A 19,609-nucleotide genomic window follows, 5' to 3' on the forward strand; every position below is an offset into this window, starting at 1 on the left:
GTGGCATGTATTATTGGCTGGTTAATGAATGTGTCACATACACTTCCTGGGTTTTTTAAGATAGCTATTTTGAGCATTTGGTGCAAGCTTTTAATCTCAGCATCAGGCAGCAGGTCTACATAGTGAGACCCTGTCTCAAAACCAAATCATGTTTGTAATACCATTTTAGTTAATAACTATTCTTTTTTTAAAAAGATTTATTTACTTATTATGTATACAGTGTTCTGTCTACATGTATCCCTGCAGGCCAGAAGAGGGCACCAGATCTCATGTGGTTGCTGGGAATTGAACTCGGGACCTTTGGAAGAGCAGTCAGTGCTCTTAACCTCTGAACCATCTCTCCAGCCACAAGCTATTCTTTTAATTTGCGTGCTCCCCTTCACCCCGTGTATGTGTAGCCCAACCCCGACTGTTATGTTGTTTGTTTGTTTTAAAGGATTTGTTGTTAGTATTTTTAATTATGTGCACATATCTGGGTGTAAGTATGTGCATGGGAGTGGAGTTGTTTCTCACGAGTGGAACTTGTCAGGTTTCCCTGGAACTGGACTTTAAGGTGGTTGTGAGCCACCTGATCCCTCTAGAGAATCAAAAAGTGTTCTTAACTGCTGAGCCATCTACCCAGCTCCTATTGCATGTTTTTTAAATGTATTTCTCGCTGTATGTTTCTAAAAGTGTTGGCTGTTGAAATGTGAATAGTAGTCACATTTGTGGCAATGTTGGACTTGTTAACAAGACACTAACCACTTCATTGCTTTTCTGAAACCTGTAGCACTTTTTCAGGGAAGAGAATATGTACTTGAGACAGGTCCCAAGAAAGTAGCTTAAAAGGTGTAAGGAGAATGGGTGGAGAGAAAAGACTGAGTAAATGTGGCCTTTTAAAATGTTAATTTTGGGGGGAGGAGGCCACCGGAACAATTTTATTAAAGTTTGAAGAAAAACCCCAGGTCAGACAAACTGTAAATTTTAATAGCTTCTTAATGGAGGAGAGAAGAAAAAACGCCATTTAAGCTGGCACAGAGGTCAGCCACATAGCAGGCAACCAACCACATGGTAGGGAAAAGGCTTAGAGAAAGAGCACACCCAAAATGTTGGGGGGAAACCCCAATGTGTTGTGGTTCTCAACCTTTGGATCTCGCCCCTGTGGGTTGAAGGACCCCTTCATAGTAGTTGCATATTAGCTATCCTGCATATCGTATTTATATTATGATCCATAAGAGTAACAAAATTACAGTTTATGAAGTAGCAATGAAAATAATTTTATGGTTGGGAATCAACACAGCATGAGGAACTGTATAAAAGGGTCTCAGCTTTAGGAAGGTTGAGAACCACTGTCTTGAAAGAAAGATAAGGAAAAGTTGATGGACTTACAATGATGTTTACAAGGCTGCTAACTCTAACTAAGTGCTTTATAGAATATTAAGTTCTTGAAGAGTGTTTATTGACTTAAGTGCAAGGAAGTGATCTTTTAGTTTCAGTAGTGTGAAGAGGATGGAAGGATTGAAAATAAATTAGCATGGATTTGAGTAATACTTTAACCTCAGCAGTCAGTTTACCACCATAAAATGGCCTGAGATGTCACCTCAGAAAAAGTACTACTGCAAAATTCTATAAAAATATGATGTGCTATTTTGTGATCGTATCACTAATTTAGTCACTAGAGGGCACTCCACATACTATTTACAGTATGCAATCAGTGGCTAGTACGTTCAAGTGTCGCTTTAAGAGTGATAATTCTGAGCATTTATTTAGTCCTTTTACCCATCTTCACCTAGTGTAAGTTTTTATTACTCTTGTATCCAATATTGAGTTTTTCTAGTGCTATCTAGATTTTCTTATCCAGGCACAGTGGCACATGCCTTTAATCCCAGCACTTGGGAGGCAGATGCAGGTTTTTGAAGCTGATCTGGTCAGTAGATCACATTCTAAGACAGTCAGAGCTACATAGAGAAGCCTTGCCTTGATGACCCCTCCCCCAAAAAGTTTTCTTCTGCATGTAATATTTGGAAACAAAGCAGGTTCAGAATCCTAGGCAAATGCTGGACTACTGACAGACTGAAAACTGAACCTTTGCAAGGGCAATAAGTTCTTTTAACCTCTGTGTCATTTCCCCAGCTCTAAATCATTCCTATTACCGTTATTCTCCCCCACATCGCCACACCCAATTCTAATCTCTGATGACTTAGTATTTGAGGAAGGCTCTTATGTATCCCAGGCTGGCCTTCAATAACTTGCTATGTATTGGAGGAAGATCTTTCATATTCCTAGTTATCTTTCCACTAGTGCTCTCCTATGGCTTTGGAAACAAGTTGGATTTCTCCCCTTTTTAAAGCCCTTAATTTGTATTATGCCCAGCTTCCTCTTAACACCTCCCCTCAAAAAAGAAAAGGAAAAAAAAAAAAAAAAAAAAAAAAAAAAGCTTAGATGTTGCTGTTTCTCAGGCTAGTCTGGTCCTTACTGTGTGGCTTAGGTTTGCCTTGAACTCTCTGGAATTACCTTTACTGTAGCTTACCAAGTTTGGGGTTGACAAGCATGTACAACTACACCCTAACTCCACCTTTAACTGTTAATTTTCCCATGCAGATTGTCTTGTTTCATTGTGCTTATACTTTATCATTTTTCTATTTAATCTTTTTTTTTTAAAAAGTTGTTTATTTATTATGTATACAGTGTTCTGCCTGTAGGCTAGAAGAGGGCACCAGATCTCATTATACATGGTTGTGAGCCACCATGTGGTTGCTGGGAATTGAACTCAGGACCTCTGGAAGTGCAGCCAGTGCTCTTAACCTCTGAGCCATCTCCAGCCCCTATTTAATCTTTTAGGGGGGTTTTCCTTACTGCTTTTCTCAAGTTTGATTTTTTTTTTTTTAATTTAAGCTCTGAGCCCCCAGCTTACCTCTCTACTATTTGGAAATATTTGATATTAATGACACCCCTCATTAATGTGTATGAGCCTGAATATATGTTTATACACTATGAGTATGTAGTGCCTATGAAGACCAGAAGAGGGTAGTGTGTCTGATAACAGATTGTTGTTAGTCTCTATGTGGGTCCTGGAATATCAACCAGTGTTCTTCAGCTACTAAGCCATCTCTCCAGCCCCTTCTCTTTAAAACAAACAAACAAAACAAACTGCTATTTGTGTGTGCTTGCTGTACATTGCAAGTGTGTGGTCAGAGTACAACTTTGTTGAGTCAGTTCTCTCCTTCCACCTTTACTTGAGTTTTGGAGATGAAACTCAGGTTTCTATGCTTATGTGACCAGTTCCTTACCTAAACAGGACTCTTGCTGGCCTACTTTTCTTTATCAAACTTAAAATTTTTTATTTGTTCAGACAAAAAAGCAAAAAAATATTTATGATTAAAAAATTTGCCACTGTTGGGGCTGGAGAGATGGCTCAGAGGTTAAGAGCACTGGCTGTTCTTCCAGAGGACCTGAGTTCAATTCCCAGCAACCACATGGTGGTTTACAACCATCTACAATGAGATCTGGTGCCCTCTTCTGGCCTGCAGGCTGAACACTCCTGTATGCATAATAAGTAAATAAATCTTAAAAAAAAATTTCAACATGTCCTGAAATGTGCAAAGCACAAAGTAAAGGATCCCATGTCTTATATCCTACAGTTAATCACTGTTATATGTAATGTTGTGTTTTTATTTTTGTGTCAGTATACAAACATCTGTTCCCATCTTTTTAAAAATTACTTGTTAGTGTGAGCCTACATAATATGTATATGGGTGTGTGCTCTACAGCATAGATATGGAGGTCAGAAAACAGGTTTTGGGGATGGAGCTCAGGTGTCAGGCTTGTGTCTCAAGTGCCTTTATTTGCTAAGTCATTTTACCAGTCCAGTACATTGCACGAGGACCTTGAGCATTTTATCTCAAGTACTAGAATTAATTACTTTTGCATATTACCATTGTATCATTTGCTTCCTAAGGCTGACAGGTTATCCTTAATTTATTGTGTACACACACACACACACACACACACACACACACACACACACACACACAGAGTTGTGAGCTGCCATTTGAGTGCTGGGAATCAAACTGCATCCTCTGCAAGAACAAGTCCTCTTAACCAACTGAGCCATCTCCACAGTTCCCAGCTATTGTTCTTATACTCATCTGCTCAGGGATTGCCATCCACAGTGGACTGGGTCCTTCCATGTCAATTATTTATCAGTCATGACAATCTCTCACAGACATCACAGTCTAATCTGATGCAGGAAATTTTTTTTTCGTTGTGTAGCTTTGTAGCCTGTCCTGGACCTTGCTCTGTAGACTAGGCTGGCCTTGAACTCACAGAGATTTGCCTGCCTCTGCTCAGTGCTGGGATTGAAGGTGCATAACACCATACCCAGCCCTAGAAAATCCTTTTTTTTTCCTCCAAGGCAGGGTTTCTCTGTAGCTTTGGAGCCTGTCCTGGAACTCACTCTGTAGACCAGGCTGGCCTCGAACTTACAGAGATCTGCCTGCCTCTGCCTCCTGAGTGCTGGGATTACAGGCGTGTGCCACCACTATGGGAAAATTTTTAATTGAAGTTTCTTCTTCTTCTAGGTGGTTCTAGGGTCAAGTGGATAATAAAAACTAACCAGTAAATGCTCCACATTTTTTTTTGTTAGTGGGTATCATATTGGACAGTACACAGACATTATTAATATTGCAGAGGTTACCACTTTGTAAGGTCAATAGTATCAAACCTCCCTGGGAGACCTTTTTATTTACTACTTCCTCCTAATGGACATATACATACCAAATGAATTTTTATTACATGATGAAATGAATAAACAAGTAGATAAATAGAAGTGTCAGTCTGCTCTCAGATGGGGAACCACAAAATGTGCCTAAACTTAGAGATGAGAAAGAGGTCAATGGGTATGGCCAGAACAAAGAAAAATGATCATTTTGAAACCAATATAGAAAAATCAACTTGAATCATGTAGACAAGATTAAACTCCCCGAATTTCATTTGAAGACATGCACTGAAAAGACTTGCAGCATAATACCAGTGCAATCTGATCTAGACCTGTTTCCAATGATTCCTTTTATTTCTACTAACCTGTGGAGAGTTTAACAAAGCAGTATTTATGATGGTTTATTAAACTGTATTTTCAGGGAACCATAATTATTTTTTCTTCCTTTTTATTGTTTTATCTCTTGTACACTTTTATCTGTCTGATTGACTGTGTACCTGTAAAGAATAACTTAAATTCATGAACTTGTTTTTCTTCTATTTTTTCCAGCGAAGGTGGTGTTTTTAAGGCTCATCTCACTTTCCCAAAAGATTACCCCCTCCGGCCTCCTAAAATGAAATTCATTACAGAGATTTGGCACCCAAATGGTAAGTTTTCTAGTTTTACTTTCACATTTGCAAATAAGATGATTTGTGATTAAAGATTTCACAATAATCTCAGTGAGATTGCTTTGGGATTTCAGATCTTGTACTAGACTCTCAATAGATAAATATAAAAATTTTCTTTCTTTTTCTTTACTTAAGTTTTTGCTTTTTCTGGAGATGAGGTGTGACAAGTTTGAGTTCCAGGTCAGCCTGAACCTCACTATGTATCTCATGCTGTCCTTGAACTTTTAGTAATCTTTCTGCCTTAGGCTGCCAAGTGCTCGGATTACAGGCAAGAGCCATTACCATAAGGCTTTTTGAAAAAATAGCTTTTTAGAAAATGGTCACTGGGTTGGGAATATAGTTCAGTTTGTGGAGTACTTACCTCGATTGCAAAAAGCCTTGGATTTGATCCTCAACTGTTTATAAAATGGGTGGTGATGCAAGTATGTAATCTTCTAGCTATATATGAAAGAAAATTGTAGAGATATATCTCACAATCATATCAAATTGCAGCATTATTCATGTTATCCAAAAAGTATCAATAATACCAATGCCTAACATTGAAAGTATAAACAAAATGTTGCATATACATATAGTGTAACATGATTTGGTAACAAAAAAAGTGGAAAGTGGAGTGTTTGGGGGATGGAAGATTGCTTAGCAGATTAAGTGTGTAATGTTCTTCCATCACCAAAGATGGATTTGAAGGACTCATTAGCTGTTTGAGGAAACCACATGTAGATGATCCAATGCCTTTGGTATCTGTCTTCACATGCATAGTCAGTCACACAGATGCATATTCATAAATGGAAAATAAATAATTTTTCAAAGAAATGAGGAAATGGAAACAGTCATTTAATAATTCCATTTAAATGAAATTTCTAGAATATTCCACTCTGAAGACTCAGAGTATATTCATAGTTGTGTGGTGGTATTGTGTTCCCCAAAGTATTGTGTATTCTAATAAATTTATCTGGGGTCAGAGAACAGATAGCCACTAAATACAAAGGCTAGAAAATGGTGGCACTCACACCTTTAATCCTAGCATTCCAGAGATAGAAATCCCTCTGGATCTCTGTGAGTTCAAGGCCACATTGGAAATAGCCAAGCATGGTGACACACACCTTTAATCCCAGAAAGCCAGCCTTTAATCCCAGGGAGTGATGGTAGAAAGCAGAAAGATATATAAGGCGTGAGGACCAGAAACTAGAGGCATTTGGCTGGTTAAGATTTTGGCTGGTTAAGCATTCAGGCTTTTGAGCAGTAATTCAGCTGAGACTCATTCCAGATGAGGACTCAGAGGCCTCCAGTCTGAGGAGACAAGACCAGCTGAGGATCCGGCGAGAACTTTTAAGATCCTGCTACATAGTTGCTTAGGACTGTTGAAGATTTTGGAGGAGAGGAAAATGGTTAATGTCAATTGTACAATGTTTCTTGGGGGGTGATCAAAGTTCCTAAAATTGAATGTGATTTGGTGTATGACTCAGAAAATGTATTAGATAGAAACAGACCATATGCTTCAAATAGTTGAATAGTATGGTGGGTTTTTATGGGGATACTTTGTAAGATTGTTCAGTAAGTAAAAGTTCTTGCCATGTAAGGCTGGTAACTTGAGTTTAATCCCTGGAGCCCATGTTGAGGTGGAGATACCATTCCACAAGGCCTATAGTACACATGCTCGCACATATATACAATAGTAATAAATTTCAAAAAAAAATTACATGGCAAATAATGGTTTGCAGCTTAGATGTATTCCAGTTTGAACTTGTTTGGTGTGTTTGTTTGCTTGTTTGAGACAGGTTATCACTGTGTAGCATTGACTGGCTTGAAATTACCTATGTAGACCAGGCAGGCCTTAAACTCTGAAGTTCAACTGCCTTTGCCTCTCAAGTGCTGAGATTAAAGGTGTGTACCACCATGCTCAGCCCTCAAAGGATTTCACGTGGATTTGAATAAAGGAATAGAGGAATAAAGCCAGTTCTAAAGAAAGTTGAAATGAAAGGGAAAAAAAGCAACAAACAGACAAAACACTATATGGGGAAATCAAGCATTTTGGCAAAATAGGTGTAAATATTAAGTGTATAGCTAGCTAAAGGGTTAGCAGGCAGTGGTGGCACACACCTTTAATCCCAGCACTCACTCAGGAGACAGAGCCAGGTGGATTTCTGTGAGTTCGAGGCCAGCCTGTTCTACAGAGCGAGATCCAGGACAGGCACCAAAAGTAGACGGGGGTGGTGGTTGGGGGGTTACCATAGATATCTCACAGAGATCATAGTTGTCACCCAAAATGTATTTGGAAAAGTAAATTGAATCAGACAGAGATCACTAGAATTTAAACATTATCAGTATGGAAGAACATTACTCCTGAGTAAGGCAGTGATGATGTCATCATCACACATTTCTGATGGATGTATAAATGACATACGTCCTTAAAAGTGTGATTTTTGACCTGGTGGTGGTGGCAGCGGCAAACGCCTTGAATCCCTGCACTTGGGAGTCAGAGGCAGGCAGATCTCTGAGTCTGAGGTCAGCTTGGCCTACAGAGTGAATTCCAGGACAGCCAGGGTTGCTACACAGAGAAACCTTGTTGGGGTGGGCGGGTGGGGGAGGAATGTGATAGGTATGATTCTAATTTTGGTCATGGAAACATGATCTGTACCTGAAATGTATTCCACCAACGTTTAATGACTGAACCTTGAAGACATTATGGTAATTGAAATATGATAAACTTAAAAGAACAAAAACGTGTGATCTGTGATTCTGCTTCTATGAGATACTTCAGTAATTAAAATGGTAAGAACAGGGGCATTTCTAGATACCGAAGAGTTGGGGAAAGTGAGGAGGTTGTTTGTATACACAGTTTGAGTTGAGGAAGATGAATGATGATTATAATTGCATTTAATTCTTAACAGAAATGTTAGAAATTGTAATTTCATCTTATGCATATATTACAATAAAAATAAAATTCATGTCAACACGTTTCATAATAGATATGAATCTTATTTCTGAAGTGATGGAAGAAAATAAGACTAAAATTCTAAAGACTGTAGTCTAAAATGATTTAAGATTCTAGATTAATGGTTGGTTTTAAAAGCCATTTTTTGGGGGTGGGGGTTCTGAGACAGGGCTTTTTTGCTTGTTTATTTTGTTTTGTTTTTAGCCCTGGCTGTCCTGGCACTCATTCTATAGACAGACTGGCCTCCAACTCACAGAAATCTGCCTACCTCTACCTCCAGAGGCATGTGCCACCACCACCAGACATAAAAACCATTTTCTTTAAAATTGTCATTATCATTGTTGTTATTATGGGGTCTGCTTGCTTGCTTGTCTGTCTGCCTGCCTGCCTATCTCTATCTATCTATCTGTCTGTCTGTCTGTCTGTCTGTCCGTCCGTCCGTCCGTCCGTCCGTCCGTCCAGCCAGCCAGCCAGCCAGCCAGCCAGCCTCGAATGGCATGGAACTCAGAGATCCACCTGCTTCTCCTTAAGTGCTGGAGTTAAAGGCATGGGCCACCACACTTTGTTATTACTGTTAATTTATTCTATGTGTATATTTGTATGGATGTTTTGCCTGCATGTAGGTATGTCCTTGCACCTGGTACCTGCAGAGGCCAGAAGTGAGTGTATACCCTAGGACTGCAATTTCAGAAGATTGTGTTGCCCCGTGGGTGCTGAGAATCAAACTCAGGTTCTCTGGAAGAGCAGCCAGTGCTCTTAACAATTGAGTAATCTCTCTTACTCAGTTAATAACTTTTTTTTTTTTGATACAGGAGTCTTATGTATTCCAGGCTGCTCTCAATCTTGTTAATCTTCCTACTTCCTACTTCCACCTCTTGAGTGCTATACTTATGAACATGTGCTGTCATGACTGGTTTATGGAATGCTGGACATGGAGCCAAGGCTTATGTTTGATGGGCAAATTCTCTTCCCTCTGAGCTACATACATCCTACATTCCCCCTCCAAATCTTGATCTTAAATAGATTCCTTCCAATATAATTACATATAAATATTTAATCCCATATTTTCAAAGAAAACTCCTTATTTTGTAATAAGAATGGAAAACAAAATAATAATAATTAGAAAGTTTTGTGCTAAATATCAGTGTTTAATACTGTTCTTGCTTCTTTATTAATTCCATTTTATTGGATTTCACAAGCTATGGTAGTGGGTTAGAATGACAAACGTCAGTTACAGCAAAGTTTTGTATAAATAAACAAAGACATGGGGTCTTGTCTGTCATTTTGATTACATGTCAGGAGTAATTCTGCTTTACAGTAGGGCTTGTAGAAATACTTGTTGGATTACACACACACACACACACACACACACACACACACACACACACACACACACACATATCCTTTCATTCCCCCTATGAACTTTGACTCAGATGGGGTAGTAGGATTGCTAACAGTTCAGGGACAGCTACAGAGTGAGCCTTTTTCAAAAACAACAAACAAAATATTTTGTACTAAGAAAGTTTATTTAGTCTTACTTGTTTTCTAAATTCCTCAAGAAATAATAGTATTTTTTTGTGTGTGTGAGAAGAAATTTACTGTGAAAGGTTACTTTTATTAATAGGGTGTTATGATTGTCTGAACATGTTTGTTTGTTTGTTTTTGGTTTCTTTTGAGACAGGCTTTCTCTGTGTAATACAGTCCTGGCTGTCCTGGAACTAGTTTTGTAGACCAGATGAGGCTGGACTTGAACTCACTGAGATTAGCCTGCCTCTGCCTCCTAAGTGCTTGGATTAAAGACAAACGCCACCCAGCACTTTGTTGTGTCGTGTTGTTTTGTTTGACAATATTTACTTTTTTTTCTGTCTCCTCATTGTCTCTGGTTATTCTTTTCTTATTTATTTATTTTTTAAATTACACTCATGATATTAATCACATTTGTGGTGTTCATAGATTACATTCGCAGCATTCATTCAATTATATATATATTTAATTTTAAATGTCGGAATGCCATTTCTTGAAGGGGGTAGGAGGTCTTAATTACAGGCTTACAGCACAATGGGAGGACCCCAGAGGGCAGAAGTTCGCTACTGATGTTTTACAATCTTGCATCTAAGCTGTTAACGCCCATTATGCAGGATACACAGACAAGGAACTTCCCTTAAGCATTCAGGAGGGTGGAACTTGGCAGGGAATTAGCATAGGGAGGATATCAAGGTCAAGGTCAGCAAGCAAGGCAACAGTTACCCAAAACGGGAGGGGGGGACCCTTCAGGTCCCCCTTTTACTAAAAAATGAGCTTCTGACTTAGGTTGCGTGGGATGTCATCAGGTCACCTTATCTGTCATGGAGACGCCTGCTGAGGCCACACAGACATCCTGTCTTAGGTTGGTGAGTGCCCCTCAGGCATTACCCATCTCTGAATACTCATTATCATACCGGCTCAATCGTGTGTGAGCTGCATGGTTAATTGCTGCCAAAGGTCTCAAAGTGGCACTGGGCTTGCAATCTGTGTGTTCGATACATAAAAGACCAACAGAGGTCCTATCTCACCCATAGCCAGTAGGCTAAAGGCAACTGAGCCATTCCCTTCCTTATCGAGCCATACTGTACGTTGGAGTCCTTGTAAGATAGTATCCCAAAAGCAACTGGAACTTGAGTTTATAAATTTATAATTTTCAAAGCCAATCGAGATGTATATAACTACTAGTGTTGATGTGGCCCCGGAGTTTGGTTTATGTCTTTCCTCAGGACAATGAGGTTCCTCTTTGGATTCCTGAGCACTGAACGCGCCCTGTGGCTGCTCCTGAAGCCCAACATGACAGAGACCTAATGGGTCATCATGAAAAAAAGTCTACCCTTCTGATGCCAATGGAGATTGAGAGCCCAATATGGCCAGCTTTGGCAAGCATTAATGTAAGCCTAGGAACTGTAGCCATGAGATTGGATTCTCCAGAAGAGCTGCCAGCCAAAGTCATGCTGGGATCAAGAAAAACAGGCCTTGGTGGTTCATGTTCCTGGAGTTGTATCCATGCCAGTGGATGTCCACACAATCCAGAAGAGAATTTGACATTGCTACTGCTGCTGTTGCTGTTATAACAATGGCACACACCGTTGCTACTGTTTCTGGGATTACCATTTCATAATTGCTTACTACAGCTAGCACAGTGGAGACCCTGGCAACAAAAGTAGCTACCACAGTTAGTTAATCTTTCATTCTATTGGGCATGATAAATTCAATTCAGTAGTTATATACATCTCGATTGACAATATTTATTTTTTAAGATACAGTTGTGTCTTATATAACCCCTATGAAATTCAGAATATTTTTTTATTTCTACTCCAATTACTCCAATGACTGTTACTATTTTGAACTTGAGTTTAAAATAAATTTATGAAAAAGTGTCATTTATTTGTTTATTTTAAAGCTTTTGTATTATTTTTTAAAATAGTTCTCTAAACATTTATTTTATGTTTATGAATGTTCTGCCTTCATGTATATGTGTATACCATGTACCCATGGAAGTCAGGAGCCCAGTATTGGCTCCACTGGAACTGGAGTTGCAGATGGTTATTAGCTAGGAATTGAATTTAGGTCTTCTCCAAGAGCAGTCAGTGTTCTTAATCACTGAGCCATCTCTCCAGCTCATATTTTATTATTTTTAGTGTATGGATGTTTTGCCTACATGTATGTCTATGTACCATATGCATTCCTGGTGCCCACAGAGGCCAGATGAGGGTGTCAGATCCCCTGGGACTGTAATTAGAGATGGTTGTGAATGGCCATGTGGGCCTTGGGAATCAAACCTGGGGCCCCTGGAAGAGTAACAAGTGCTTTTTGTTTTATTTTGTTTTTCCAGACAGGGTTTCTCTATCTGTCCTGGAACTCATACTGTAGACAAGGCTGGCCTCCAACTCACAGGGATCCTTTGCCTCCTGAATGCTGGAATTAAAACAGTGCTCTCAACCACTGAAACATCTCTCCAGTCAGCAGCCCCATTTAAAATATTCGTTTATTGAACCTTTAAGACCATCTTACTAGAGTTTGGGAGGAAAAAACAGGACAGGACAGCTGTAAATGCTGGGAATAGAAAGATGGAGAAGTGAAAAAAATCATGTCTTTTGAGTTAGGGACAGGGACAACAGTGGAGGTCTGAATCAGCTGTAATTTTAAAGAATGTAAAATATAGTTAAGTATAGCTTATATTCCTGTTTGGGTTTTGAGATGGCTCCTGTGCATTTGGTAAAATCTGTAGCATTCTCAAAAAGTTAGATTACATGTAAGTAATGTTTTATATATACTATATGATAAGTATCACATTTGTAATAGATTGTATATAACCAAATTTAAACAATTCTTATTCTGTAATTTTACAGTTGATAAAAATGGTGATGTTTGCATTTCTATTCTTCATGAGCCTGGGGAGGATAAATATGGTTATGAGAAGCCAGAGGAACGTTGGTTGCCTATCCATACTGTTGAAACCATCATGATTAGTGTCATTTCTATGCTGGCAGACCCTAATGGAGATTCACCTGCGAATGTAGACGCTGCGGTAAGGTATTTGTTTGCCTGACAACTGCTGCTTCCATCCTTTACCTTTTCATTCTCTCTCTCTCTCTTTTTTTTTCATTTTTTTTCATTCTCTCTCTTAATGAAGCGCAACATAAAATTTAGTACTTACACACATATATGTGTATATATATACACACACACATATATCTCTTTTTGTGTCTTTATTTTCATACAAATAAAAATTTATCATGTATTATTATTTTGAAATATGTAGATACTGTGGGATAGTTAATTTGAACTAGTTGACATGCATTAATTACCCCACTAATTTTTGTAGTGAGAACAACTAAAATTTATTTTTTTTGTTAGTGTACATAGTAATGGATTTCATTATGACATCATATGTACATGTGATTGTATCTCGCTGTAGTTTTGTCTTGGTTTGAGGACTTTTTTCTTCTAAAGAACAAGGTATAGAAATTGTTATTGTCTCTTTCTTTAAATGGATATTATTTATAAGAAAGAAAAAATACAGATTAGCTATTTTTTTTTTTTTTTTTTTTTAGCATTTCCTATTATCTACTTGTTTTGTTGTAATTGAAATATGTTGATTTTCATGCTGGTACTGGTGCCACTAAAGGAGGTGATGTGACAGCCATTGCTCCTACTTTCTCCCTGTTGTACTCAGCATCTCCATATGATGCACCTCAGTTGTCAAGTTAAACAGGAGACAATCTTCATGTTGACTGTTTTCTAATTGTTTCCAGAAGTGGGAATAGGTAATTTTCCAGTTAATTTTAATGTTTTATTTGTAAATTGAAATTTGTGACTTTTTAGGGTTTTTCACTTAAAAGTGTGTGTGTGTGAGTGAGTGAGTGTGAGTGTGTGTGATCTGGTTTTGTTTTTTGGTTTTTGTTTTGTTTTGTTTGTTTCTGGGTAGGCACATACTTTATCCTGGCTCTTTGGAGAGCAAAGGACAACTTTTCGAGTAGATTCTCTGATCCCTAACTAAGATCTTCCATTTTTCTGCAACCCCCCTCCCCAAGAGAATTTTTCCAGTAGCTGTAATTAGCATAAGCACTTTCTATTTTTAGTTCTCAGCCTAGTCCTTTGCAAAAGCTTGCTCTTCTACCTCATCAACCAGTGTCTGGTATTGGAGATTGAACCTATGTCCTTCTCCATGCCAGGCAAATGCTTAATGCCTGAGCTATATTTCTAGGTGAAAATACTATGCTTTGAAAAAAAATTTGGAGTGTTGGAATTGATTTTAAACCCAGATCCTTGCACAAACTAGGCAAGCATGTTAAGCTACAACCCTACCATAACATTTTAAGATGTACAATTACAAAAAGATGACATTTAAAACTAAAATAGGAAGCCTGTTGTGGTGGCACAGGCCCTTGGGAGGCAGAGGCAGATGGATCTCTGTGAGTTCAAGGCCAGCCTGGTTTATAGAGCAAGTTCTGGGATAGTCAGGGTTATACGAGAGATCCTTTTTCAAAAAATAAAAATAAAAATAAATAAAACAAAAATCTTTGATTATAATGGGTTTATATAGAATAATTTGGTTTTATTTGTTATATCTACAGAAAGAATGGAGGGAAGACAGAAATGGAGAATTTAAAAGAAAAGTTGCCCGCTGTGTAAGAAAAAGCCAAGAAACTGCTTTTGAGTGATGTTTATTCAGTAGCTAGTAACTTCAATTATTTCAGGGTAAGTTCATTTAAAAACCATACAACTCTTTGTCTTTTTTTGGTCAAATGCTATGCTAAATTTTGCAGATTGTTTGATTTAGCTATTTGACTTGGATTTATTGGCTTCATTTTATTACTTCACTTCTATTTTACTGTAGTTTGCTGCTTCTCAGAGCTATAGCATTACCACTTGTTTTTTGGGGAGGTGGGTCTCAAGTGTTTTTAACTAGCTGTTCTGTTTTAAAATAGTTTTATGGTATTAGTCTCCTTATATTCACTAGTAGTAATTAAAGATAAAAATTTTTTGTTAAATTGTGCTGGCAATGAAATCCAGTACCTTGCACTTCCCTTTGGGGAGGGTACCCCATTACTGAGCTAAAACTCTAGGCCCTATTGGTAGTAGAATTTCTAGTAATGAAGATGTCAGTTTGATTTCTTCCATTTCACCCTGCCCTTATCTTCTTATCTACTGCTGGGCACTGAAGTGTCTTGTATCCTCTTATACTCAATATTATATATGGTAAAGGCTAACTTTTTTTTTTTTTTTTTTTTGTATTAAAAGAAAGAAAGCAAGATCCTAGAGCTAGGAATGAGCCCAGTTGTTAGAGTTCTTGCCTAGTTTTCAGGAAATCCTGGGTTCACTCCTGTTCTAGTTAGTTTTTTTGTTGCTGTGATAAAATATCAACTTGGTGAGTGGCTTAATTAGGGTTTCTATTGCTTTGATAAAGCACCATGACCAAAAACAACTTTGGATGGAAAGGGCTTCATTCATTCTCACAATTCAAGGTCACAATCCATCACTGAGGAAAGTCAGGGCAGGAATTCAGTGGTAGGGACTTGGAAGCAGAAATTGAAACACAGGTCATGAAGAAATGTCTCACTGACTAGCCCTTAATGGCTTGCTCAGCTTGCTTTCTTATTTATACAACTTGAGGCCATATGTCCAGGACTGGTACCAACTCCCTGCCCAACTCATCATTAATCAAATGCCCTATAAACTTGCCTACATGCAATCTAATGGAGGAGTTTTCCCAATTGAGGTTTCACTTACCAAATAACTCTAGCTTCTGTTGACAATAAAGAACAACAAAAACACCAGGACAACTTGAAAGAGTTTATTTCAGATTATGGGTTATAATCCATCGTAGAAGGAAGCCAGGGCAGGAATCTGGAGGCAAGAACTGAAAGCAGAAACAATTAGGAATGCCATTTCTCGCTTACTTATACCATAGTTGGCTCAGCCTGCTTTCTGAAATTGCCCAGGACCACATGCCATCCACAGACAGGCTCACAGGTCAATCTGATGAAGACAATTCCTTAATTGATGTTCCATCTTCCTACATGACTCTAATTCAGTGGTTCTCAACCTTCCTAACACTGTGATCCTTTAATACAATTCCTCATATTGTGTTGACTTCTAGCTATAAAACTATTTCATTGCTACTTATTAAGTATAATTTGCTCCTGTTATGAATCATAATGTAAATATCTCTGGTTTCTGATGGTAGGCGATCCCTGTAAAAGGGTCACGATCCACAGGTTGAGAACTATTCTAGTTTATGACAAGTTAACAAAAACTATCACAGATCCCCAGCCCCACATAAAACCAGGTGTTACACACTGGAGAAATGGAAAGCAAGAGGACCAGAAGTTGAAGGTCACCTTGGCTGTATAGCAGATTCAAGACCAGCAGGGAATACATGAAACACTATTTCAAAAACATCAGAAGAAAAACCTTACTTCATATTATTGCTAATACCACTGAGCAACTTTATTTTTTTCTTTAGTTGGTCCTTTATATCTTAATAGGGCCAGTGGAGTACAGTTTCTCTAAACATCTCACAAGTATCTTATATCTAGTAAGGAGTCAAAGATGAAGGATTGATTCCCTCTGGCATAGAAAAGGACATTAGTAGATGAATTGATCACATTTTTTGTTTGAATTAAATGTCAAGGTTTTTAAAACTATGAAATGTGTGCTGGATGTGGCGATATATGTCTGTAACCCCAGTCCTTGATATACTAAGGCTGGAGTATTTTCGGCTCCTGGCCACCATGGGCTACATAGTTAAAGCTCCTGTGAGAAAAACACAAAAAAGGTAATGAATGAAACATTAAAACAGTTTTCATATATTTATTTTTGTGTTTGTGTGCCTGTATATGCAAATTCTAATGCATGGACAGGTGTATATGCCATGGCACAAAGGTGGAGGTCAGAGGACAACTTAATGGGAACTCGTTCTTTACACCACAGATCCCAGGGATTGAACTGTGGTTGTTGGGCTTGCTGGCAAGCCCCTTTAATCATTGAACAATCAACATTCAACAAATCATAATTTATGTATATTCCTGTACATACCAGCAGTTTTAAGATAGTATACTATATTCATTCATATATATATATATGTGTGTGTGTATTTATTTGTTTTGTTTGTTTTTTGAGACAGGATCTTGCTTTGTAGTCCTGGCTGGTGTGGAGCTCACTCTTGATCAGGCTAGCATTGGACTCAGAGATCCTCCTTCTTCTGCCACTTGAGTGCTGGGATTAAAGCCATGTGCTAACACAGCTGGCTCATGTATAATTTTGTGGTTCTGTGAATGAAACCCCAGGTCTTGTGTATTCTAGCACTTGAGTCACATACCCCCAACCCAAATTTTATAAGAATTTTTGGAGTTAGAAGTTAGCACACTTCTAAGGTGCCCCCTCCCTTTTTTCTGAACATAAAGCTTAAAAAATACTTAGTATTTTTAAAAATTTTTTATGCCGCAATTTTTGAAATACTAAAAAAAAATATTTACTTTAAAGTCCTTGGAATTTGTGATGTTTTCTGAAGCATTTCATTTACTTGACCTAGACTTTATTTACTTTTTGTTTGGTCTCTGCCCTGTCTTTTGTAAGTCTTATCTTTTGATTGAGATTGGGATCCTATGAAGGTAGAGATAAGAAAAGTAAATCTGTTTTTTACAGATCAACAACTTTGTATGCCTCTAGAAATAATAGTTTCTTTTGTTTTGCTTCAAGGCTAATTCTTTATTGCTTTGTAATTGTTCCAAATTTAGTAATCTTAAACAACATTTGTTAACTTATACTTTTGAGGGCCACTCAACCTCCTACATGTAGGCTTAGTTAACTCCTGACTTTAGGTCCCTCACATAGCTGAAGGATAGGTTTTGGTTGAACTGTGCAGTCAAGGACCTTAAGGCCCAACTGGGGTCATCTTTTTATCAATGCTCACTTAAGTAGTTGTCTGCAGGATATATTTATGTGTTGACTAGAGTTCTTCTTTGACTGTTTTTTAAATATATTTTTTAAATTTAATTTTTAATCAAAAATTATATTTACGTGTATTTTGTCTGTAGTGCCCAAGGAGGCAAGAACAGGGTTTTTAGTTCTCCTGGGATCTGAGTTTACAGACAATTGTGAATTATTGTGTGGGCAATTGAACAGGGATTCTCTGGAAAATCCACTAAGGGATGTTTTTTTTTTTTTGGGGGGGGGACGATGATGACACACAAAAGCTTTTATTTAGTTTATTTGTTCTCTCTGAAATTGTCTGCACATCACAGCAGATCAAGCTACTGCTTTGGCTTTTTGCCCGCACCAGCGTTGGCCTTTGCAGTCCCCCTGACCTTCTTCATTCTGTTCTTAGGTTCCTTTCACTGCTCCTGGGAGGTCTTCTCATAAAGGCCATGTCTTGCAAGTCTATGTTTGGGCTCATTCTTCTTTGCATAATCTAGAGACTCATAGATCATGCCAAAGTTAGTTGTTTTGCCATCACCAAAGTGGGTGTGGTTTTGTACATTTTGGCCAGCTTCTCCCAAATTTCAGTCTTTGGTACTGTTGCCTTTCCAGGGTGAAGGGCGTCAGTGACCATCTGTTTCCTCTGAAGCAGATGGATGGTTAGTCATGAACTTCCTGGTCCGGATTATTACTGTATCATTCATGATGGCTACAGTGCCCAAGCTGCAAAGAAGGAAAAACTGCTAAGGGATCTTAACTGCTATGTTGTCTCTCTAATCTCCTTCTTTGATTCTTATCACATGATGGTCACCAGAAATTGGCTCATAATATGGCAGGTGGTTCATCAGCGAGAACAGGAAAAGGATACAAGTGGATTCAGAACTAAGTGTGGTAGATATGCCCATAGGAAACAGTACACCCAAGCTGGTGGAAATGTTGCCTACAGATAAAACATAACTGAATTCCTCTCTAGGGATTGCCTTCATGATACCCAGGTTATCCTTCACTTTTTTTTTTTTTTTTCTTCACATGATGGATTGCAGTTTTGGAGTTTTCTGAAGGGCCATCAAAATGTGAAGTGTGCCTTTGATTCAACAAGCCCCTCCAACACCTCAATATTTTGTTCTTCCTAAACTGGCTCACCTCACTTAGTTTTTTTGTTGTTGGTTTTTTTTTTTTTTTTTGTCTCCCCCTCCACCTGCCCCCCCTTTTTTTTTTTTGGTTTTTTGAGACAGGGTTTTTACGTGTAGCTTTGGAGACCAGGCAGGCCTCAAAACAGAGATCCACCTGCCTCTGCCTCCTGAGTGCTGGGATTAAAGGCGTGCGCAACCACCGCCCGGCTTTTTTTCCCTTTTTTTTTTTTTTTTTTTGTTTTTTTTGTTTTTGATTTTTTCGAGACAGGGTTTCTCTGTGTAGTTTTGCGCCTTTCCTGGGACTCACTTGGTAGCCCAGGCTGGCCTCGAACTCACAGAGATCCGCCTGGCTCTGCCTCCCGAGTGCTGGGATTAAAGGCGTGCGCCACCACCGCCCGGCTTTTTCCCTTTTATTTAAAGACAGAGACTACATAGGCTGGCCTGGAACTCACAGAGATCTGCCTGCATATAACTCTCAAGATCTGGGATCAAACTCCCGCACCTGATTCACTTTGATCTTTGAAAACACTTCCTTGTAAACACCACATAAGCAAATTTAAGCCCCATGATCTGTAGCTAGGAAGCTTTGTGAGACTCAAGCATAGCAAGAGCACATACTGCCCGACCAGAGAATATGAGTTCTAACTCAATATCCACATCAGGCAGCACATAATTGCCTGTGGTTCTAACTCCGTGGTATCTGACACCTTCTGGTCTCCAGTGTCAC

General features: G+C 38.5%; 1 protein-coding gene and 1 pseudogene across 2 annotated transcripts in view; one reads left to right on the forward strand and one right to left on the reverse strand.

Annotated features, from left to right (window-relative positions):
- The window catches only part of Ube2g1 (ubiquitin conjugating enzyme E2 G1), an 86,315-nt gene that overhangs the window by 58,722 nt on the left and 7,984 nt on the right, over positions 1-19,609 (forward strand). The window contains exons 3-5 of one of the 2 annotated variants that reach the window (XM_028888748.2): positions 5,246-5,343; positions 12,676-12,854; positions 14,404-14,527. In XM_028888748.2, coding sequence (XP_028744581.1) covers positions 5,246-5,343; positions 12,676-12,854; positions 14,404-14,490 — 364 coding nt within the window. In that variant the 3' untranslated portion in view covers positions 14,491-14,527. The remainder of the gene's footprint in view (positions 1-5,245; positions 5,344-12,675; positions 12,855-14,403; positions 14,528-19,609) is intronic. The other variant, XM_037201328.1, reaches the window with a different exon arrangement.
- Positions 18,018-18,590, reverse strand: LOC114706362 (annotated as a pseudogene).

Source organism: Peromyscus leucopus, chromosome 8b (genome assembly GCF_004664715.2).
Source record: "Peromyscus leucopus breed LL Stock chromosome 8b, UCI_PerLeu_2.1, whole genome shotgun sequence".
Classification (NCBI taxonomy): Eukaryota; Metazoa; Chordata; class Mammalia; order Rodentia; family Cricetidae; genus Peromyscus; species Peromyscus leucopus.